At 43.4% G+C, this 24,321-nt stretch overlaps 1 protein-coding gene across 2 annotated transcripts in view; it reads right to left on the bottom strand.

Moving 5' to 3' along the window:
* Positions 1 to 15,321, bottom strand: part of SLC47A1 (solute carrier family 47 member 1) — a 38,942-nt gene extending 23,621 nt beyond the window's left edge. The window contains exons 1-4 of one of the 2 annotated variants that reach the window (XM_087971605.1): positions 15,043 to 15,321; positions 5,142 to 5,243; positions 4,393 to 4,461; positions 2,983 to 3,131 (exon numbers count right to left, since the gene is read on the bottom strand). In XM_087971605.1, coding sequence (XP_087827731.1) covers positions 2,983 to 3,131; positions 4,393 to 4,461; positions 5,142 to 5,243; positions 15,043 to 15,177 — 455 coding nt within the window. In that variant the 5' untranslated portion in view covers positions 15,178 to 15,321. Of the gene's footprint in view, positions 1 to 2,982; positions 3,132 to 4,392; positions 4,462 to 5,141; positions 5,244 to 9,957; positions 10,181 to 15,042 lie in introns of those variants that run through there. The other variant, XM_087971661.1, reaches the window with a different exon arrangement.
* Between the last annotated feature and the right edge of the window lie 9,000 nt (positions 15,322 to 24,321).

Below are 24,321 nucleotides of genomic sequence, written 5' to 3'. Positions count from 1 at the left end.
AAATGTGGTGAAAGTGGACCGGAAAACAGTCCCCCAAAACATCCTGAAAATGCCCCCAAAATGGCCTGGTTTGGGGATTGTTTTCAGGCCATTTTCGGGCTGATTTTGCGGGGTTGTTTTTGGCCTTTTTGGGCCAAAAACATCCTGAAAACTGGCCTAAAAATAGGCCAGAAATGGGCCCAAACTGGCCTGGTTTTGGGGCCATTTTCAAGCCATTTTGGGGGCATTTTCAGGATGTTTTGGGGGCATTTTCAGGCCGTTTTGGGGGCATTTTCAGGATGTTTTGGGGGCATTTTCAGGATGTTTTGGGGGCATTTTCAGGCCATTTTGGGGGCATTTTCAGGATGTTTTGGGGGCATTTTCAGGCCATTTTGGGGGCATTTTCAGGATGTTTGTGGGGGCATTTTCAGGATGTTTTGGGGGCATTTTCAGGCCGTTTTGGGGGCATTTTCAGGCCATTTTGGGGGCATTTTCAGGATGTTTTGGGGGCATTTTCAGGCTGTTTTGGGTGGGGTTTCAGCGCATTCTTGGGCCAAAAGAGTCTGAAAATGGCCGGAAAATGGCCGGAAAAACAGCCCCCCAAAACATCCTGAAAATGGCCCCAAAATGGCCTGGTTTTGGGGTCATTTTCAGGCCATTTTTCGGGCTGTTTTCGGCTAGTTTTGGGGACAAAATGGTCTGAAAAACTACCTGAAAATGGCGCAAGAAATGGGCCTAAACCTGACTGGTTTTTAGGCCATTTTCAGGCTGTTTCTTGGACCATTTTCAGGATGTTTTTTGGGGCTGTTTTCAGCCATTTTTCAGACTGAAAACAGCCTGAAAAACGTCCCGAAAATTGCCTGTTTTGGGGGCCATTTTTTGCTGTTTTGGGGCCGTTTTCCAGAGCAAAAACAGCCTGAAAATGGCCCAAAAACAGCTTGAAAAACAGGCTTACAAACAGGCCGAAAAACGGGCAGGGGCGGGGCCAGCCAGTGATATGATTAGGCCCAACTAGCTGAGGCAAGTGGTCGGGAGGCGGGGCTTGGGTGTGGTGAGTGACATCACCCACCCAGTCACGTGACCAACCGGCCACGCCTACCCAGCCAGAGAACCGGTTGTTAAAAAAATTGCAGCCCACCACTGAGTACAGCTAGTCCTCGACTTACAACCACAATTGTGCCCCGAACTGCTGTTCTGCAGTGAGACGGTTGTTATGTGAATCATACCCGATTTTACGGTTTATGTCATAAAACGGCAGGACTCCACAAAAGGCTGTGTGACCACATCTGAGTGTCTTGAAGTGCAGTCACATAATCACGGGACAGGGGACCGTCATAACTTCAGAAATAGCTCGTAGCATCCTTTTATCCAGGCCAGTAGTAACTTAGAAGAGTCACTAAGCTACCAGTCATGTCAAGAATGACTTATAAAAAGAGTTTGTTTTACCAATGGTTAGATAATAAAAGTAGAAATTAGAATGAGAAGAATATTACTATATATAAAGATTATTATTGTTGTTGTTACTATTATTATTATAAACTTATATTCCTTAAACATGAAACTCAGTCAACTGAATATTTATTATTATTATTATTATTATTATTATTATTATTATTATTATTATTATTATTATTATTATTATTATTATTAATGTGGTGGTTAATCTTTGGGGAGATTCACAGCCTTTGGGACTGGTTGATAGCTCAACAGCTCGAGTCCTAACCGAGGACCTAGGAACCGTTCAGGTAGCGTCAGAGGATATAAGCTGTTCCAAGTAGGGTGGTTTTTTTGTAGAATCAGGGTATTCAAGTCTGATAAATTCAGAATTTCCAAATAGCGAGGTGGCCCTTGAGGTATTGTTCCAAGGGCTCCAATTATAATTAAGATAACTTCTTATTATTATTATATTATACACAAAAAATGACAGCGTACACAGCCAACGAGATAACTATGCTGGGTTTCGTATCACAAATCACTAGGCGAACACTTCCCAAGTGTTTAGGACTGTGTGATGTTATCAGCAGATTATGCGAGCAGATCCCAGTAAAGTGGCCTTCTGCAGCTGACCAATGGTGATCTTGTCAGCGCCAATTGTTTTCAAGTGATTGCTTAAGTCTTTAGGCACAGCACCCAGTGTGCCAAGTACCACTGGAATCACCTGCACCAGGTTTATGCCAAATTATTATTACTATTATTATTACTATTATTACTATTATTACTATTATTATTATTATTATTATTATTATTATTATTATTATCGATTCACAGTCTGGGACTGGTAAAACTTAACAGTTGAAGTCCTAACCAAGGACCTCAGAGCTGTTAAGGTAGCATCTGATTATTAATATTATTATCTCTTTTATTCATTAAACATGAAACTCAGTCAACTGAACGTTTAAAAATGTATTATAAATATCAATGACTGGCGCAATTATGATCAAGTAGCTCGATACCCGTGCTTCACTATGAAACTATGTGGTCAGGCTTACTTTTTGGGGAGGAAAATAAAGGGGGGAAATCCTGCCTCTGCCTACCAGAATCCATCAGTATTCCTCTCGCTAGCATCCTGTCAGGGTGTGAGAGAACTGAGGGCTGTTTGGAAACTGAAACAGTATTTGCTGAATGAGCAAGGAGACAGCAAGGAGCCTGGGCGTGGCTTAGCTCAATGTTCTGTACTAAAGCTGCTTGGTGCTGTGAAACTAAAACTCCTCTCCTCTGCTTGTGTTTTGCATTTGGAACAGATTTCTTTCCAGGTGGGGAGAGGGAGTAGAAGTCCTTAGCATCCGAGCACGTTAATAATAATAACATAGGAAATATTAATGCTTTGATGGTCATTTCAAAAAATCCTTTCTTAGTGAGCAAATAAATAACGGCAAATAGCCCAGGCTGCCAAAGTAAATGGGTCACTACAGCCAAAAGGGGTTATAGTTCAGGAATGCGGGTGTGTCTGCACGAGGCCCTGGTGTGTGCTCTCACGCAATCGCTCATTCACGCGAGCCCCACCTGGAGACTTCGGGATCCTGTCGGAAAAGCAGCAGGATCCGCTCAGTGTTGAGAAAAAGGGCCCAGCAGGGAAAGCAGAAAAGGAGAAGGATCAGGATGCCTCGCTGCAGGATGGTGCCGACTCTCTTCACGTTTTTACTCCCGTAAGTCTGGTTAAAAAGAGAGAGAGAGAGAGAGAGAAATTAATACAATAAAATAATAAAATAAAATAAAAATAAAATAATCAAGTAAAAAAATTAAAAAAGAATAAGCAAGTAAAAAAAAGCAAGTAAAAAAAATAAAATAAAATAAACTGAAATAAAAAAATAACCAAATAAAAAAATAAACTAAAATAAAACTAAAATAATCAAATAAAAAATAAAACAAAATATTAAACTGAAATAAAATAAAAATAAAATAAGGTAAAAAAATAAAATAAAATCATAAAGCAAAAAATAAAATGAAATAACCAAGTAAAAAAAAAAAGAAAATAAACTGAAATAAAAAAATAACCAAATAAAAAAAACTAAAATAAAACTAAAATAATCAAATAAAAAATAAAACAAAATATTAAACTGAAATAAAATAAAAATAAAATAAGTTAAAAAATAAAATAAAATCATAAAGCAAAAAATAAAATGAAATAACCAAGTAAAAAATAAAAAATAAGAAAATAAACTGAAATAAAACTAAAATAATCAAATAAAAAACTAAACTAAACTAATCAAATAAAAAATAAAGTAAAATAATAAAATAAAATAAAATAAAATAAAGTAAAAAATCAAATAAAAAATCAAATAAAATAATAAAATAAAATAAAAATAATAGAGTAAAAAAATAAAATAATCAAGTAAAAAATTAATAAAGTAAAATAATAAAATAAAATAAAATAAAATAAAATAAAATAAAATAAAATAATAAAATAAAATAAAATAAAATAAAATAAAATAAAATAAAATAATAAAATAAAATAAAATAAAATATAAAATAAAGTAAAATAATCCATCACTTATCTCAGGGCAGCTGGGAAATTTACATCTGGTTTGCTGAACCGTTAGTTGAACCGACCGGCTAGTCCCACCCACACCACCCCTACCCTCCCTGGAGTCTCCACGTGGCCCATTTTGGATGCAGGTAAGTGCAGGATGCGCACGGAGGTTCTGGGAGGGTCTTCCGGAAGTCCGGAAATGGGTCTGTTTCCGACTTCCGGGGGGCCACCAGAGCCCAGTGGAGGCTGTTTTCACCTTCCCAGAGGCCCGAGGGAAGCCTCCGGACTCTGGGGCAGGCGGAAAATGGCCCTGCCGGAAGTTCCCACGCCCACCATGGCCACGCCCACCCAGCAACCAGGCAACAATCCAGTTGCTGGGATTTTTGAATCCCACCCCTGTCCTTAAGCGAATCCCCGTGGTTTTTAAGCATAATGCACAGTACCTGGGACATGAGGGTGTCGCATACCGATGCCAAGCCGGTTCCCACAGAAATGCCAACCACGTTAACCACCTTTAAAGAAGGGAATGAGACAAGAGGAAAGGTCAGCAAGAGATCGCCACTGTATTTGGCCACCATTCAGCCTCCAACACCAGATTTCTCAACCGTGGCAATTGGAAGATGGCTGGACTTCAACTCCCAGAATTCCTCAACCATCAATGCCACTGAGGGTTGCAGAATTCTGGGTCGACCTGTCAAAGCATGCTAGGAGTTGAAGTCCACCCCTATTAAAGCAGGCTGGCTGGGGGATTCTGGGAGTGGAAGTCCACCCCTCTTAAAGCAGGCTGGCTGGGGAATTCTGGGAGTTGAAGACCAACCATCTTAAATCATGCTGACTGGGGAATTCTGGGAGTTGAAGTCCATCCATCTTAAAACATGCTGACTGGGGAATTCTGGGAGTTGGAGTCCATCCATCTTAAATCATGCTGACTGGGGAATTCTGGGAGTTGAAGCCCACCCATCTTAAAACAAGCTGGCTGGGGGATTCTGGAAACTGAAGTCCAACCATATTGAGAAACAGTGCTCTAATACGTCAATGTTTCTTCAATGTCTTCTGGCATCCATGCCTTATCCAGCCCCCAATTGCTTTCCAGACATCCATGCCCAGGCAATCTTTACCTCCTCCGATTCTGTCAGGGGGTGGTGTTAGAAAAATCTCCTTTCCCGCTTCCGCCAGGAGGGGATGTACCTACCGAGACTGCAAGGGTGACGGCGTCCAGTTCCACCTTGCCCAGGTGCCCGCAGAAGATGGAGCTCACCACGCTGATCAAGAAGCCCAACAGTTGGGCTGTGAACTGGGGAGGAAATTTGCAAAGTTAGAGGATTATTCCAGGAACACACAAAGGTCTCCAGCGTCAGAAATCGGAAAGACATTTAAAGATTTGCTTCTGAAAGTCATTCTCTTAAATAGGCAAGGCAAACACCACTGTGCGGTATTACCAAACCGCACATCTGCCTCCCGGTGGGATTAATAGGAGATTGGAATCATAGAATAACGGAGGTGGAAGGGACCCTGGAGGTCTTCTAGTCCAACCCCCTGCTCAAGCAGGAGACCCTATACCAGTGATGGAGAACCTTTTTTGTTGTGGTGTGAAGAAAGCATGCGCACGTGCCGGCACCCACGATGTAATGCACCCTACCTGCCCTGCGCATGAGCATGCAACACCCCCCGCCACCCCCTTACCTGCACTGTGCATGCGCACGCCTCCCAGCTGGTTTTTGGCCCGTTTGAAGCCTCCTTCGGACTCCCAAAGGGTCGAGGGAAGCCTCTGCAGCCTTTGAAGGCCGAAAAAATGGGCCCGTTTTTCGGCCTCCAAATACCGGAAGTGATGAAACCGGAAGTACTGGAGGTGACGAAACTGGCCCGTTTTTCGGCCTCCAAATACCGGAAGTGATGAAACCGGAAGTACTGGAGGTGACGAAACTGGCCCGTTTTTCGGCCTCCAAATACCGGAAGTGATGAAACCGGAAGTACTGGAGGTGACGAAACTGGCCCGTTTTTGGCCTCCAAATACCGGAAGTGATGAAACCGGAAGTACTGGAGGTGACGAAACTGGCCCGTTTTTGGCCTCCAAATACCGGAAGTGATGAAACCGGAAGTACTGGAGGTGACGAAACTGGTCCGTTTTTTGGCCTCCAAAGGCTGCAGAGGCTTCCCTTGAACCTCTGGGAGGCCGAAAAAGGCTTTAAACGGGCCAAAAAGCAGCTGGGAGGCGCGCGCATGCGCAGTGCAGGTAACTTTGGCTGGGGCTCGTGTGCCTGCACAAATGGCTCTGTGCGCCACCTCTGTTGTCCAATCTCTCCTTGAAAACCTCCAGTGGTGAAGCACCCACAACTCCTGGAGGCAAATTATTCCACGGATTAATTGTTCTCACTGTCAGAAAATTTCTCCTCCAATCTAGGTTGCTTCTCTCCTTGATTCATTTCCATCCGTTGCTTCTTGTCCAGCTTTCAGATGCTTTGGAGAGTAGGCTGACCCCCCTCTTCTTTGGGGCAGCCCCTCAAATATGGGAACGCTGTGATCCTGTGATCCTTTTGGACACCTGCCCTTAACCACCTTGTCATTCTGAGTTTCCAATAATCTGCCATTTTTACTTTTGGCCCTTTGCTTTCTGGTTTCAAATGTGGTGGAAAATGGTTCTTTAGCCCGATGATAACTTGCTAAAGTTCAGTGCAAAGTGCCCAGATAGTTGTGGAAATACCGTGTGTGGTGCTGATGGGGGGAATTCAAGCATTTTCCAGGCGCTAAATTCAATATCCCAATTTTCTTCTATCTATCATCTATCTATCTATCTATCTATCTATCTATCTATCTATCTATCCCCTATCTATCATCTATCTATCTATTTCTATCTATCTATCATCTATCTATCTATCTATCTATCTATCTATCTATCTATCTATCTATCTATCTATCTATCTATCTAATCTATCCCACCCTCTCTATCTATCTATCTATCTATCTATCTATCTATCTATCTATCTATCTATCTATCTATCTATCTATCTATCCATCCTCTATCTATCTATCATCTATCTTTCTTTCTATCTATCTATCTATCTATCTATCTATCTATCTATCTATCTATCTATCTATCTATCTATCTATCTATCTATCTATCTATCTATCTATCTATCTATCTATCTATCTATCTATCTATCTATCATCTATCTATCTATCTATCTATCTATCTATCTATCTATCTATCTATCTATCTATCTATCTATCTATCTATCTATCATCTCTCTATTCTATCTATCTATCTATCTATCATCTATCTATCTATCTATCTATCTATCTTATCTATCTATCTATCTATCTATCATCTATCTATCTATCTATCTATCTATCTATCTATCTATCTATCTATCTATCTATCTATCTATCTATCTATCCTCTATCTATCTATCTATCTATCTATCTATCTATCTATCTATCTATCTATCTATCTATCTATCTATCTATCTATCTATCTATCTATCTATCTATCTATAAACCCAGAACCCCAAACACAAAACTACACCAAAGGTTTCATTCATTCAATTCAATCTATAAAGCAAAATACCACTCATGCATCATCACAAAATCTCTAGAACCGTAAAGCCTATGAACTTGAACTTTGGCTACCTATGTTTCCTCTATAAGGCTTCATTTGCAATTCGATCTATAAAGAAAAGGATCCTTTCTAGACAAAGTGTGACCTTTTGGTATTTGTTTCTTTTTGGCTCGGGGTTTGCTCAAGAAGGGTTTTTCAAAATGAACATCAGAGCTATTAGTATTTCCTATATTATTATCATTAACACGCTCTGATGCTAAGGAGTTCTACTCCCCCTCCCCACCTGGAAAGAAATCTGTTCAAAATGTAAAACCCAAGCAAAGGAGAGGAGTTTCAGTTTCAGTTTCATAGCACCAAGCAGCTTTAGTACAGAACTGTTGAGCTAAGCCATGCCCAGGCTCCTTGCTGCCTCCTTCTTGCTCACACACCAAATACTCTTTCAGTTTCCAAACAGCCTCACACACTGACAGGACGCTAGCCAGATGAATACCGATGGATGCTGATAGGCAGAGGCAGAATTATTTTTTCTTTATTTTCCTCCCAAAAAACTAAGCCCGATCACATAGTTTTGTAGCGAAGCACAGGTATCGAGTTACTATGATACATAAACAAGCAAGTATATAAGCAGATAGAGAGGGACGGACGGACAGTCGGATGGATAGATGGATAAGGAGACAGACAGATACATATGTAGATAAATAGATGGTTGGATGGGGAATATGTAGACAGAGAGACAAATGGATAGATAGATGGGTATATTATACATAGGTAGATAGATGGAAGAATATGCAGTTGGATGGATAGGTGGAGTGTTATGCCCGTTGGAATTGTTTCCAAGGGGGAGGTCGAGCAGCTGACAGGGAGTGGGAGTGTGGCTCCAGTGGCTGTGGAGAAAACTGGGGAACGAAGACCCAGGCCCACCCCCTCTTCATCCTAGGGCACGCAGAGAGGAACGGAGAAGGGAGCAACCTGGCTTATGGGGGAGGGGAGGGCCCTGATCCCCTTCATTAGCTGCAGCTGGGAAAACAGGATACAAAGGGTGTTTGCGCACAGCACCTTGCTGGAAGCAAAGCATGAATTATCTTTGTTTCTCAAGTCTTATCTGGGTTCCATCTTTTGAAGTCTGCTATTCCTTATCCTGCCCTGTCTCATTAATTGCTGCAGTGTGGTTTGTGTTGGTTTTTATTTATAATTTATATGTACTTTTGGTTCGGACTGTATTTCTTCCCTTTAAGGATGGTTCTTGGGATAGTTTTCTTTTCCCTGGCCGAAGATAACTGGACATTGGGGGCCAAGTTGGAGGTATTAAAGGGACTTTACCTATTTTTGTGACTTTGTTGCTTTTGTACCACGCCCCTTTGGGTCATCACATGGAGGGAGGGAGGGAGGGGTGGATGGAGGAATGGGTGGATAGGTAGATACATGGATGGAGGGATGCAGGGATATGTAGACAGAGAGAGAGATGGACGGACGGATGGGTAGGTAGCTATATCGAAGGTAGGTAGATGGGTGGGTGGATATGTAGGTGGATGGAAGGAGGGATGGAGGGGTGAAGGGTGGATGGATAGGGCAAATGGATGGGTGGAGGGTGGATGGATGTAGGGATACATAGACAGATGGATGGACGGACAGGTAGGTAGGTGGATGGATAGGTGGATAGTTGGACACATGGAGGAATGAAGGGGGGGAAAGGATGGAGGGAGGAATAGATGGACAGATGACAGATGTTGCAAAAATATTTTTGCTTCTGCCTATCACTCTGGTTCTGCAATGCTCCACACTCATCATGCCCTACCTAAGAGTCAACTCCTGCCAATCAAAGCGAGCGTTGGGCACACCAGGAGCTCTCTCTCTCTCTCTCTCTCTCTCTCTCCCCTTGCGGTCTGCAGTCCTCTGAGCCAGACAAACACTCCTTGTGTCTTTTGGTCCCAAAGAGTTTGATCTGGCTCTCGGAACCTGGGAATGCAAGCTTTGGCTTGGCGCGTTTTGTACTGAAGGGAAAGAGTCCAAGATAAGCGACACACAGCTGGACCAAGCCGGTTTATGCAATCTCCACTCGGCGCATTTTATGCAAGCCATCCGATCTAGGTGCTGACCTTTGTCCCTGCTAAAGGGCGAAACGGGGGAGTTAGGAAAGGAGAACAAAAGTTAGGAAGCAACGTCCTACTCTCCGGAGCACCGGAAGGCAGGACAAGAAGCAACAGATGGAAACTAATCAGGGAGAGAAGCAACCTGGAATGAAGGAGAAGCTTTCTAACCGTGAGGACAATCAACCCGTGGAACAGCCGGCCACATCGGTTGTGGGTGCTCCGTCACTAAAGGTTTTTGAGAAGAGACTGGACAGCCACTTGTCTGAAATGATATCGGACCGTCATGGCGGACCTATGGCAGGCGTGCCACAGGTGGCACACAGAGCCATTGGTGCGGGCACGCGTTCCCCCGCCAAACTTACCTGCGCTGCACCTGCGCATGTCTCCCAGCTGGTTTTTGGCCCATTTGAGGCCGTTTTCGCCCTCTTGGAGGCTCAAAGGAAGCCTCTGCAATCTCGGGAGGCTGAAAAAACGGGCCTTCCAGAAATACCAGAAGCGTCGAAATGGGCCCGTGGTCAGCCTCCAGAGGCTCCAGAGGCTTCCCTCGAGCCACCGGGAGGGACAAAATGGCCTCCTCCGGGCTCCAGAGGCTGAAAACGGACACTTCCAGAAAGCCCATTTTTTCGGCCTCCCGAGGCTGCAGTCTTCCCTCGAGCCTCCAGGGAGGGTGAAAATGGCCTCAGATGGGCCGAAAATCAGCTGGGAAGCGCAGGTAAGGAAGCGGGGGTGTTGCATGCGTGTGCGTGGGGGGGGTGGGGTGAGGTGCATTGCATTGTGGGTGCCGGCACGCACGCGTTTTCAGCACACACACAACAAAAAAGTTCGCCATCATTGATAGAGGGTTTCCTGCTTGGGTAGGGGTTTGGATTAGTAGATCTCTCCTTTCTTCTTCTTTCTTTCTTTCTTTCTTTCTTTCTTTCTTCTTTCTTTCTTTCTTTCTTTCTTCCCTTCCTTCCTTCCCTTCCCTTCCCTTCCCTTCCTTCCTTCCTTCCCTTCCCTTCCTTCCTTCCCTTCCCTTCCCTTCCCTTCCCTCCTTCTTCTTCTTCTTCTTCTTCTTCTTCTTCTTCTTCTTCTTCTTCTTCTTCTTCTTCTTCTTCTTCTTCTTCTTCCTCCTCCTCCTCCTCCTCCTCCTCCTCCTCCTCCTCCTCCTCCTCTTCTCTTCCCTTCCTATTGCTGAAAAAAGTAACTTAGGACCATTTTTCTTAAGACCAATGCAGCATCCCCCAGTGTGGCCACGTGATTTACATTCTGATCTTGACAACTGACTCACATTTATGACGGTAGCCGTGTCCTGGAGGGGGTGGGTGGGTCACGTGATCCGCTTTCGCGACCTTCTGACAAGCCTAAGCCAACGAGGAAGCCAGATTCACTTAACAACGGTGTTACTCGCTTAACACCTGCAGTGATTCGCTGAACAACGGCGGCAAGGAGGGTCGTACAATGGGGCAAAGTTTCCCTTAACAAATGTCTCACTGAGCAACATCAATTTGGGATCCCACTGTGGTTGTAAGGTGAGGGCTACCTGCATATGATTTTGGGCCGGTTTTTCTTCAGAGCTTGCCTCATTCCTGCTGCACTCAACATCTCTAGTAACAGAATAATAAGAGAATAACAGAGTTGTAAGGGACCTTGTAGGTCATCTAGTCCAACCCACTGCCCAAGCAGGAAACCCTACACCATATCTGACCGATGGCAGTCCAGTCTCTTCTTCAGTGATGAAGCTCCCACAATTTCCAAAGGCTGTTCTATTCTACTCTTTATTCCATTCAATTCCATATTTTCTATTCTATTCCTTATTCTAATTCTATTCTATTCCTTATTCTAATTATATTCTAATTCTATTCTATTATCTATTCTACTCCTTATTCTAACTGTATTCTATTCTATTTCTACTCTATTCTTATTTCTATTCTATTCCACTCTACTCTACTCTTTAACAGACAAACAGAGTTGGAAGGGACCTTGCAGGTCATCTAGTCCAACCCAACGCCCAAGCAGGAGACCCTACTTATACCATTTCTGACACAGGGCAGTCCAATCTCTTCTTAAAAACTTCCAGTGGTGAAGCTCCCACAACTTCCGAAGGCAACTCCTGTTCCACGGATTGCTCGTGAAAGTACCTTTTCTCTCATGGAATCAAGGATCGTTCTTTCCTAGCGAGTAACACTACCTGTACTAGCAAAGTTGGAAGGCACCTCAAAGGTCTTCCTTCCCCAAAGGAAGTTTCTCCAAAAATAAGACCCTGTCTTATATATTTTTTTGCCACCAAAAAAAGGCACCAGGTCTTATTTTCGGGGGACGTCATCTACTGATAACCTCACTTGCATGCATCACCCCCGGCCTCCTTTTCACGGTCAGAAGCCTTCAGGAACTTCTTCTTCTGCGGCCGGCAAGGCTTCACTGAAGGCCTCTGCAGCCGATAAGTCAGCTCTGGATCGATCCTGAGCTTTGTTCTCAGGCCTTCAGGAAGACCTTGCCAGCCTTGCCGGCTGCAGAAGAAATGGGCCCACAAGGCAGATGTCATGGTGTGCGAGGCCTGGCTACCACTGTCCAAAGGTAAGTAGTAGGTCAGCTCCACCACCACCCCGATCGCCATCCTGCTTAATTTTTTCCCATCCACTCTGGAGTAGGCGGGATCTTAATTTGGGCTTATTTTTGGGGGTAGGGCTTATATTGGGCACACGTGTAAAAAAAAAGCTAGGACTTACTTTCAGGGTAGGTCGTATTTTTCGGGAAACAGGGTAATCTAACTAAGGCAAACCCAGGACAACCTCCCCCAAACTCACACGCTTCAACTTCTTCAGAACTCAGCCCTTCTCCTTCGAAAACCCAACCCAAATGAAAATGGATTTCAAAGCATAGGATTGCCCAACCCAAGGATGTCCATCGATAGTATTCTGAGTCTCCTGGCCACTTTAAAGGTGGGATTCACTCCCAGAATCCTCCAGCAAGGAACAAAGATGGCTAGTTGGGAAGAAGGAATTCCATTCTGGGCTGAACCACCCATTTTAAAATAAAAATTCCCTCGATGGGGACAACGGGACAACCGTTGTACAAGTCTGGATTAAGTTTACTATTAATCTTCTCATGCTCCTATCACCCATCTCCTCCCACTTGTATGATTGTAACTTTGTCGCTTGTATCCTTATGATTTTATTGACTGTTTCCTAGTATGATTTGATTGCTTATTTGTACCCCATGACTATTATTAAGTGGTGTATCTGATGATTCTTGACTCTTGATGAATGTATCTTTTCTTTTATGTACACTGAGAGCATACGTACCAAGGACAAATTCCTTGTGTGTCTAAGCACAGTTGGCCAATAAAGAATGCATTCATGCATTCATTCATCCCTGGAGGCTTTCAAGAAGAGATTGGACTGCCATCTGTCAGAAACAGTGTAGGGTCTCCTACTTGGACGGTGGGTTGGACTAGATGACCTACAAGATCCCTTCCAACTCTGTTAATCTATATATATATAAGCGAAAGACCACTCACGCATCTACAAACTTGAAATTTGGCACGTATGTTCCTCTTGGCTTCTAGGTGCTCACTAAGAAAGGATTTTGTGAAATGACCATCAGAGCATTAGTATTTCCTATATTATTATTATTAATTAGTATTATTAATTAGTATTAATTATTATTATTAATTATTATTATTATTATGCTCTAATGCTAAGGAGTTCTACTCCCCATCCCCACCTGAAAAGAAATATCTTTGCAAAACACAAGCGGAGAGGAGTTTTAGTTTCAGAGCACCAAAGCATCTTTAGTACAGAACAGTTGAGCTAAGCCATGCCCAGGCTCCTTGCTGTCTCCTTTTTGCTCACACAGCAAATACTCTTCCAGTTTCCAAACAGCCCTCAACTCTCTCACATACTGAGAGGACGCTAGCCAGATGAATACCGATAGATGCTGGTAGGCAGAGGCAGAATTATTTTTTACTTATTTTCTTCCCCCAAAACTAAGGCCAATCACATAATTTCATAGCAAAGCACGGGTATCCGGCTAATCTAATCTAATCTTTTGTAGAAACCTTGATTTATGACTGGCCAATGTTTGTCTTGTCATTCTTCCCGAATGAGGCCTCTGTAGGAGCTGAAGAAAAAGAATGGGGAAAACAGAGAGATGGAGAAATAAGAAACAAGGGAGTCATAAAAAAGAGACTTTGGTCCTTTTTTTTTCACTCAATCAAGGTTTCCATTATCAGCTCAACATTATCAGAGCCCAGAAGCTATGGGAGTAAAAAGGACAAAATCCAAGAAACAGCCTATAAAACTATTATGCCAGCAAACAAGCAAGATAGCCAAAAAATAAAGGACAAGCCTCCAAACCCCTTTTCCCACTCCCTACAGATAGTCCTTGACTTAAAACCGTTCATTTAGCGACCGTTCGAATTTACAGCGGCACTTTTAAAAAGGACTTTTTCACACTTATGACCATTCCAGCATCCCCACGATCCCGGGATCAAAAATTCAGACGCACGACAACTGGTTCCTATGTATGACAGTCCCGGGTAATGTGATCCCCTATTTTTGAGACCGTCTGACAAGCAAAGCCCACAAAAGAATACAGATTTACTTAAGTATTACTGCCAGATTCCCGGGATTTTCAGATAAAAGGATCCTCACACATCACTTATGGACAGGAAAGGGCGGGGATGAATTCATTCACACAACCTAGAGCTAAAATGGGGAGAGTTTAGTTCCATTCCCAGCCCATATAATTCCATTTATTTGGCGGGTCACGTGAACGAAAGAACGAAGCAAAACCAGGAAGTGTTGATTTCCATCCAGGCAGAAAATCAAACCCGCTTAATCTGCCTGGTTGTGTGAATGAAGCAACTGAGGCAATTTTATTTCCATTTTAGATGAAATAAACATGTATAATCCAGCAGGTCCTACGACCGAACAAGGCTAAAAATGGAGAGAATTTGATTTCCTTCCAGCTGAAATAAACAAGTGTATAATCTGTCAGATCGTATGAATGAAGGAATGAAGCTAAAATGGAGAGAATTTAATTTCATTCCAGCTGGAATAAACACGGATAATCATTCCGATCGAGTGAACTCACGAACTAACCCGGCGAGTTTATTTCCCTCCTATCTGAAATAAACATGCTTAATCCAACGGCTCGTGTCAACCAACGAACGAAGCCAAAAAGAAGAGCATTTATTTCCCTCCCAGCTGAAATAAACGTGTATAATCCGGGCGGATCGTGTGAACGAACGAACCTAAAACTTTATTCCCGTCCCAATCCCAATTAACACGTGTAAAATCCCGCGGGTGGTGTGAACGAAGAAACTGATAAAACGGGGCGAGTTTATCTCCCTCCCAACCCCAATTGACACGTGTATAATCCAGCGGGTCGTGTGAACGTAGGAACTCGAGGCCGGACGGTCTATTTCACCCCCCCCCTCCTTCCCTTCCCCGATCCCTGCTTACCACGGGCCCGCCGATCTTGATCAGCTCCCGGGCTTCCTGCCAAGCGCCGACGGGCAGAAGGCGGCGGAGGCTGCGGGCGCAACGGGAAGCCGAGAGCGGAGGGGAAGGCGGCGTATTCCGAGCCGGTTCCTCCATCACGATCTCAGCGGGGTCGCCTCGGCCATGGGGTGGGAGAGAACCACGCAGCTCCCACCGCCGGTCCTCCAACGGCCAAGCCGCCCAACCCGCCCGAGGCGGCAGGAGAAGCAGCGGGCGTCGGCAGCAGCCCAGCTCCCACGACCACGTGAAGATAGGCGAGAAGGGGGCGTGGCCCGGCGAGGAATCCCCGACGCTATTGGGTGGGGCGGGCTGTGACGCGCGCCAAGCCGGGGGCGCGAGCGGGGGCGGGGAGACTTGCCCCGCCCATTCCCCCCCAAGTCTGGGCTTCCCCGGGTGGGCGCGAGGTAGCAGTTGGGCGCTTGGGACACGTACACCCCCATTTGCCCTGCCCCCCCGCTCTATTCTGAATGCAGATGGAAGGATGGATGGATGGATGGATGGATGGACAGATGAAGTGAGAGTAAGAGAGGGATGATGGATGGATGGATGGATGGATGGATGGATGGATGGATGGACAGATGAAGTGAGAGTAAGAGAGGGATGATGGATGGATGGATGGATGGATGGATGGATGGATGGATGGATGGACAGATGAAGTGAGAGTAAGAGAGGGATGATGGATGGATGGATGGATGGATGGATGGATGGATGGATGGATGGATGGATGGGATGGATGGACAGACAAATGAAGTGAGAGTAAGAAAGGGATGATGGATGGATGGATGGATAGACAGACAGAAGAAGTGAGAGAGAGGGATGATAGATAGATAGATAGATGATAGATAGATAGATAGATAGATAGATAGATAGATAGATAGATAGATAGATAGATAGATAGATAGATAGATAGATAGATAGATAGATAGATAGATAGATGAGACAAAGATGATAGATAGACAGACAGCTAGACAGATAGATAGATACCGATAGATAGATAGATAGATGATAGATAGATAGATAGATAGATAGATAGATAGATAGATAGATAGATAGATAGATAGATAGATAGATAGATAGATAGATGGATGGATAGATAGAGAAAGTGAGAGAAAGATGATAGATATAGATAGACAGACAGCTAGACAGATAGATAGATACCGTAGATAGATAGATAGATAGATAGATAGATAGATAGATAGATAGATAGATAGATAGATAGATAGATAGACAGACAGACAGACAGAAACACATACAATAATAGATGATTGATAGGTGAAATAAATAGAGAGATGATAGATAGATAAGGATGGATGGAGAGAAAGATCATTGATAGAGATAGAGAGACAGATACAGATGATAAATAGATGATTAATAGTTGATAGAAATAGTTGAAAGAAAGATAACGATGGATGGAGACAGATAATAGAAATAGAGACAGACAGATACAGATGATAAATAGATGATTGATAGACAATATAAATACAAATGAGAGAGAGAGAGAGAGAAACTGAAGTTTGCTCACGAGACTGTGGGGGTCACAATGACTGTTGGGTTATAAGTGTGAGGACTGATCATGTCCCTTTTTCCAGTGTTTTTGTAACTTTGCTAACTAAATAGTTATAAGTTGAGGCCTGCCTGTACAGTTCATTTTTCTTGAATCTTCTTTTTCTTAGCTTTCTTTTATACCTTTTCACTTTATCTTTTATCCCCAATTTCTAATACAAATTACATATATTCCAAAAAAACAACAACGGACAAGGCTGGACAAGACAATCCCTCTGTCTTTCTTCGATAAGGTTTTGCATCCTTCGTTGTCCATCCACAAAGGTCAAGGCTGCCAGACTTGAGTTACTACACCATGGAGTTGCAAATATTTGCTCCGTCATCTGTGCTTAACTCAGGGGATGTCCCTCATTCTCAAGCCAGCTTCTCGGGTTGGTTTGTTTACAGCACACAATCCATTTTTCAGCCCCTCTTAGATTCGGGCCTCTCCCTGAACTTAATCCTTTTTTTATATATGTGTGTGTTTTATTAATACATTTTTTTATTAAACATAAAAAGTTCCATATCTGTCTGAACAACGTGCTGTCTGGGCAGTTAGTTTTAGTAGAGATATAACAATAATCATAATAATAATCCTAGTAAACGTATCGATACTAATCACAAAGTAATCATACAATCAGTTTATCAGTTTATATGAAAAATGTTCAATGCAAACATTTTTTGTTCTCTTTTTAGTTTCCTTGTTCCTGTTAGTTAGCCACTGGTAAAAGAAGTCCCATGTTAAAAAGTATTCTTTTAAGTGTTAGTCCAGGGGTGTCAAACTGGATTTCTTCGAGGACTGGATTAGCATTGTAGTTCTCCTCTGCGGGCCACAGGGGGCACGGGTGTGTGTGTGTGTGTGGGCAGAACGGATGCCTCCTGAAGCACCCTGTCAGCCAAAACGGGGCACGGGGGTGTGTGTGTCTGCGTTCGGCCCCCCTGCGCCTCGTGGCTACAGGAAATCACCAGTGAACAATTAGACCTAGAACCAGAACTCTTCCTATTGGGGATCTTCAAAAAAAATATGTAAAGAGTACAAAATACTTATTATTACACATACTGACTGCTGCCAGGATTACCTTTGCCAAATATTGGAAACAGCCATATATACCTATAGAGGAACTGGTTATACAAAAAGTTATGAATTGTGCTGAAATGGATAAATTAACGCTGGGTTTAAAAGATAAGGAATCTTCAATATTTTATAAGGTATGGGAACAATGGTATAGCTGGATAGATCGGAGACAGATTAAGGATAAGTAATTATTAAATATAGAATACAGATAGAATAAGAATTATGCACAAATTAATATTTGTAAATATCGCACAAATGATTGTTATATGATAAGCACCACAAACAGCTGTTATTGAATTATATATTTTTTATGTTTTTAATGTTATAAAATTCAATAAAGTTTATTTTAAAAAATCGTAAGGATACAAGTGAGAAAGTTACAGTCATACAGTCACAACTGGGAGGGTGATAAGGAGTGATGAAAAGATTAATAGTAATAGTAGCGCAGACTTCGTAAATAGTTGGACAATGTTGAGGGAATTATTTGTTTAGCAGAGTGATGGCGTTCAGGGGAAAAACTGTCCTTGTGTCTAGTTGTGTCTAGTTACATACTATACATATTTTTATATATTAAATCTTTATTCATTTTGTTTTCTTTAATTACATCATCATCAGCTGTCCTCCATTTTAGTTTAATCACATCATTTCAAATATCCCCTCTGCAAATCCTATTTCTCTTTATCATTTTGGGTCTTCCCTTTCCGTTCCCATCAATAATAAAATTTGTCCCAAATCATATAATATTCTGACTCATCCTTATATTTCATTTCTAAAGTCATTCTGCTCGATAGTCATCCTTTCTCCCTGAACTTAATCCTAATGTCCACTTTTTGTCCCCAGTACGATAAGTATATTTGAATGTTTATCTCTCTCGTATCTAGACTTGCAAAAGACATATTGCTTCAACAATAGGATTAAATTCCTTCACGCTCACAACTTTTTTTGTGTTTGCAAAGTACGTCAAGGACAAAAATGATCCCGGCTAGATTCCTGGCGCTGGAGGGGCGGGGAAGGCACTTATGACCGTTCCTCGGGCTTATGACTGTCACAGCATTCCCCCCACAGTCACGTGATCGAAACTTGGATGCTGGGCAACTGGCTTGGATTCTCCAGTGACCGCTACCCAACTGGAATGCTTTGCATAACAAAAAAGGTCGTAACAGCAGGTCGACTCACTTAGCAACCATCTTGCTTAGCAGTTAGAAATTCTGGTCTCAACTGCGGTGGTAAGTCGAGGAGTGCTGATATTTATAATGCTCTCACTGAATAGCTTCTTCCTCTTCCTCTTTTTCTCCTCCTCCTTCTCCTCCTCCTCTTCTCCTCCTCCTTATTCTACTTCTACTACTATTACTATTTCTACTACTACTTATACTACTTCTACTGTTTCTATTTCTACTACTACTACTTTTTCTTCTTCTTTTCCTCCTCCTTTTCCTTTTCCTCCTCCTCCTCCTCTTCTCCTCCTCCTTATTCTACTTCTACTTCTACTTCTCCTTTTCCTCCTCCTCCTCCTCCTCCTTCTCCTCCTCCTACTATTTCTACTACTACTACTACTACTTGTACTATTTCTACTACTACTTCTACTATTACTTCTTCTTTTCCTCCTACTCTTCCTTTTCCTCCTCCTTCTCCTCCTCTCTTCTCCTTCTCCTCCTCCTCTTCTTCTTCTTCTTCTTCTTCTTCTTCTTCTTCTTCTTCTTCTTCTTCTTCTCCTCCTCCTCCTCCTCCTCCTCCTCCTGCTCCTCCTCTTCCTCTTCCTTGTCCTCCTCCTCCTCTTCTCCTCCTCCTTATTCTACTTCTACTACTACTACTTCTACTTTTCCTCCTCCTCCTTCTCCTCCTTCTACTTCTACTATTACTTCTTCTTTTCTTCCTACTCTTCCTTTTCCTCCTCCTCCTCCTCCTCTTCTCCTACTTCTATTTCTACTTCTTCTTCTCCTCCTCCTCCTCTCCTCCTCTTCCTTTTCCTCCTCCGCCTCCTCTCTTCCTCCTCCTACTTCTAGTACTACGTCTACTACTTTTTCTTATTCTTTTCCTCCTCCTCCTCCTCCCTCCTCCTCCTCCTCCTCCTCCTCCTCCTCCTCCTCCTCCTCCTCCTCCTCCTCCTCCTCCTCCTCCTCTTCCTGCTCCTCCTTTTACTTCTACTACTACTACTACCAGTACTATGTCTACTACACCAGGGGTCGCCAACCTTTTGGACCTCAGCGATCACCAAACTCATAATTTTAAATCCCGGGGACCACTAATATGAATTTTGACTGACGGTGGCTTGCTGATATTAGTGGGAGAGAGAGAGAAAGAGATCTGATGTAACCTCTCTCTCTCCCTCTCTCCCTCTCTCTCTCTCTCTCACACACACACACACACACACACAAACACACACAGAGGTAGGGGTGGCATTCAAATTTCTTAACAACCAGTTCTTGGGCAGGGCCTAATTTGTGGGTGTGGCTTGGTGGTCATGTGACTGGATGGGCGTGGCTTGCTGACTGGGCATGGGTTGGTGGTCATGTGACTGGCTGGACACGGCTTGTATGTAAATATTATAAATATTTACGTAAATATTTAATTTTTTATATAAAAAGAGCAACTTTTACCCAAAATCAGGCAAAGCCGGCAGGCAGATTGAGTTGCTCACAGAATCACAGATTCACTTAGAGATCTGTGTTTCTGCCATCGGCTACGTGAGTCTGCACTGCTTCAGTCCTAAGGAAGGATGGCTTGTGCTTAACAGAGCCGAAGATCTAAAGATTAGCTAGAAAGCAAGAAATCTGATGATTTTCCTGCTTTCTAGCTAATCTAAATCTCCCAGCACAGCAGAACAGCTGGTCGGGAAAAAAAGAAGGAAAAATAGCAACTTAGCAGGTAAGTTTGCCAGGTAAGGAGTGAGTTGGGTGGGGAGCGTTCCCGCAGGCCCTGTGGGCGGCGCAGCCTTGCGTTCCTGCGCAGCCTGGATTGCTTTGGGGGTGACATTTCTCTGCGGACCGCCCAAATTTTCTCGCGGACCACCAGTGGGCCACGGCCCACCGGTCAGCGACCATTGTACCACACTACTTCTACTACTGCTACTTCTTCTCCTCCTCCTTCTTTCTCCTTCCTCTTTTTGCATGAAACATCTGCAAGGAAACCACCCAGCTCAGAGAGCAACTAAGGATCCCATAGATCTCCTCCTCCTCCTCCTCTTCCTCCCTACAGTTAGTTCTCAACTTACAATACTTCATTTCGTGGCCGTTCAAAGTTACAACGGCACTGAAAAAAAAAGAGACATCCCCCAATTGCACCCTTACGACCACTGCAGCGCTCCCATGGTCACGCGAGCAAAATTCAGATGCTTGGCAATGGACTCAGATTTACGACGGTTGAAGCCTCCCGGGGAGGGTGTGTGTGTGTCTCCATTAGCGACCTTCTAACCGTCAGATTCAGTTAACAACTGTCTTACCAAGTGAGCAACGGCGATGATTCCCTTAACTAAGAAAGCTTGTACAAGGGGGAAAAATCTTACTTAGCTATTGTCTCGCTTAGCGATGGAAATTGGGGGCTCTCTTTGTGGTCATAAGCCGAGGACTCCCTGCACCCCCTGTTAGTGCTGAAAACGTTAATAATCCCTTGCTCCTGGCCGCCTGGTGAATCGGCCTCCGAATAATAAGATTAAGCTCAATTCCCCAGTGAATGTTTAACCTTAAATTACACAACCAGTTTTATTCATTTCCTGTTAAGTGACGGCACCTTCTTGAGAATTTCTCTCCCTTCCCCACAGCCATTCGCAGAGTCCCCTTTGCCTCATCGCGTCTCTAACCATGATCCAGGTCAAACGGCGCTTACCGGTAGTCCTCGACTTACGGCTGTTCATTTAGTGACCGTTAGGGCACTGAACCAAGTGACATCGGACCGTTTTTTACACTTAACAATGGTTGCGGCCTCCCTGCCATCCCATGATCCAAATTCAGACGCTTGGCAACTGACTCGTAGTTATGACAGTCGCAGCGTCCCGGGTGGTTTCCTTTTGCAACCTTCGGAAAAGCAAAATGAGTGGATTCACTTAACAGTTGCATGATTCACTTAATGGCTGCAATTGTGGCAAAAGAGGGCATAAAGTCAAGCATGACTCACTTAACAACTGCCTTGTTTAACGACATAAATACTGATCTCAGTTATGGTTGTAAATCCCGAATCTACCAGCAATAAGAATGAAGTTGCTAGCTCTCATGAGTTCAGTCAAGACTGACTTTCTTTCTCTCTTTCTCTCTCTTTTTTCTTTCTCCCTCTTTCTTTTTCTTTCTCTCTCTCTGTCTCTCTTTGTCTGCCTGTTTCTTTTTCTTTCTCTCCATCTTCCCCCTCTCTTTCTCTCTCTCTCTCTTTCCTTCTCTCTTTCTCTGTCTTTTTTCTTTCTCCCTCTTTCTTTCTCTCCCCCTGTCTCTCTTTATCTGTCTGTTTCTTTTTCTTTCTCTCTGTCTTCCTCCTCTCTTTCTCTCTCTCTCTCTTTCCTTCTCTCTTTCTCTGTCTTTTTCTTTCTCCCTCTTTCTTTCTCTCCCCCTGTCTCTCTTTGTCTGTCTGTTTCTTTTTCTTTTTCTCTCTTTTTCTTTCTCTGTCTTCCCCCTCTCTTTCTCTCTTTCTTTCCTTCTCTCTTTCTCTGTCACTTTTTCTTTCTCCCTCTTTTTTCTTTCTCTCCCCTGTCTCTCTTTGTCTGTCTGTTTCTTTTTCTTTCCCTCCATCTTCCCCCTCTCTTTCTCTCTCTCTTTCCTTCTCTCTTTCTCTGTCTCTTTTTCTTTCTCCCTTTCTTTCTCTCCCCTGTCTCTCTTTGTCTGTCTGTTTCTTTTTCTTTCTCTCCGTCTTCTCCCCCCTCTCTCTTCTTTCCTTCTCTCTTTCTCTATCTCTTTTTCTTTCTCCCTCTTTTTTTCTTTCTCTCCCTCTGTCTCTCTTTGTCTGCCTATTTCTTTCTCTTTCTCTCCATCTTCACCCTCTCTTTCTCTCTCTCTTTCCTTCTCTCTTTCTCTGTCTCTTTTTCTTTCTCCCTCTTTCTTTCTCTCCCCCTGTTTCTCTTTGTCTGTCTGTTTCTTTTTCTTTCTCTCCGTCTTCCCCTTTCTTTCTCTCTCTCTCTCTTTCCTTCTCTCTTTCCCTGTCCTTTTCTTTCTCCCTCTTTCTTTCTCTCCCCCTGTCTCTCTTTATCTATCTGTTTCTTTTTCTTTTTCTCTCTTTTTCTTTCTCTGTCTTCCCCCTCTCTTTCTCTCTTTCTTTCCTTCTCTCTTTCTCTGTCACTTTTTCTTTCTCCCTCTTTCTTTTTCTTTCTCTCCCTCTGTCTCTCTTTGTCTGTCTGTTTCTTTTTCTTTCTCTCCATCTTCCCCCTCTCTTTCTCTCTCTCTTTCCTTCTCTCTTTCTCTGTCTCTTTTTCTTTCTCCCTCTTTCTTTCTCTCCCCCTGTCTCTCTTTGTCTGTCTGTTTCTTTTTCTTTCTCTCCGTCTTCTCCCCTCTCTCTTTCTTTCCTTCTCTCTTTCTCTGTCTCTTTTTCTTTCTCCCTCTTTTTTTTCTTTCTCTCCTCTGTCTCTCTTTGTCTGCCTGTTTCTTTGTCTTTCTCTCCATCTTCACCCTCTCTTTCTCTCTCTCTCTTTCCTTCTCTCTTTCTCTGTCTCTTTTTCTTTCTCCCTCTTTCTTTCTCTTCCCTTGTCTCTCTTTGTCTGCCTGTTTCTTTTTCTTTCTCTCCATCTTCACCCTCTCTTTCTCTCTCTCTCTTTCCTTCTCTCTTTCTCTGTCTTCTCTGTTTCTGTCTCTAGGACCGTTTTTCACACTAATGACCCTTGCAGCATCTCCCCCCCCCATGGTTCATGTGATCCAAATTCAGATGTTCAGAGAGGGGGGCCTCGTATTTACGACGGTGGCAGTGTTCCCCTGGGTCACCCGTGTTCCCTTTTGGCGACTGTCTGACACGTAAGAGTCCACAGGGGGAGCCGATCCGCTTAAACGACAGCACCGCTTCCCTGAACAAACCGTGTGCGGGAAAGTTTGTGGCATGGGGTAAAAAAACTCATTTAGCAGCGGTCTCGCTTAGCAACGCAAAGGTTGGGCTCATTTGCGGTCGTAAGTCGAGGAGCCGGTTGTATAATTTAAGGGTTAAACATTCACTTGGAAATGAACCTTGGAAATTAAGTCTAGCACTCTCATCTTGAAAGGACTTTGCTGGAATGAGTCCAGAATATCTGAAGAAGCAGAAGAAAAAGAGTTGGGAGAGACCTTGGAGGTCATCTAGTCCAACCCCCTGCTCAAGCAGGAGGCGCTATACAATTTGAGACAAGTGGCTGTCCAGGCTCTTCTCAAAAAGCTCCAGTGATGGAGCACCCACGACTTCTGGTGGCAAGATGTTCCACTGGCTAATTGTCCTCACTTTTAGGAAGTTTCTCCTTAAATCCAGGTTGCTTCTCTCCTTGGTTAGTTTCTACCCATTTTGGTGCTTTGGAAAATAGATTGATCCCTCCTTTTTTGTGGCAGCCCCTCAGATATTAGAATACTGCCATCATGCCCCCACAGTCCTTCTTTCTACTAGACTGGCCATGTTCAGTCCCTGCAACTGTTCTTTATATATTCTAACTTAACAATGCAGTGGTTCACTTAACAACAGTGTCAAGAAAGGTC

The sequence above is a fragment of the Notechis scutatus genome, chromosome 1 (assembly GCF_049901735.1).
Source record: "Notechis scutatus isolate UNSWTSFEM ecotype Mainland chromosome 1, rNotScu1.2, whole genome shotgun sequence".
Taxonomy (NCBI): Eukaryota; Metazoa; Chordata; class Lepidosauria; order Squamata; family Elapidae; genus Notechis; species Notechis scutatus.
Note: the sequence above shows the minus strand (reverse complement) of the source record. Positions and strands in the feature narration are given on the sequence as shown.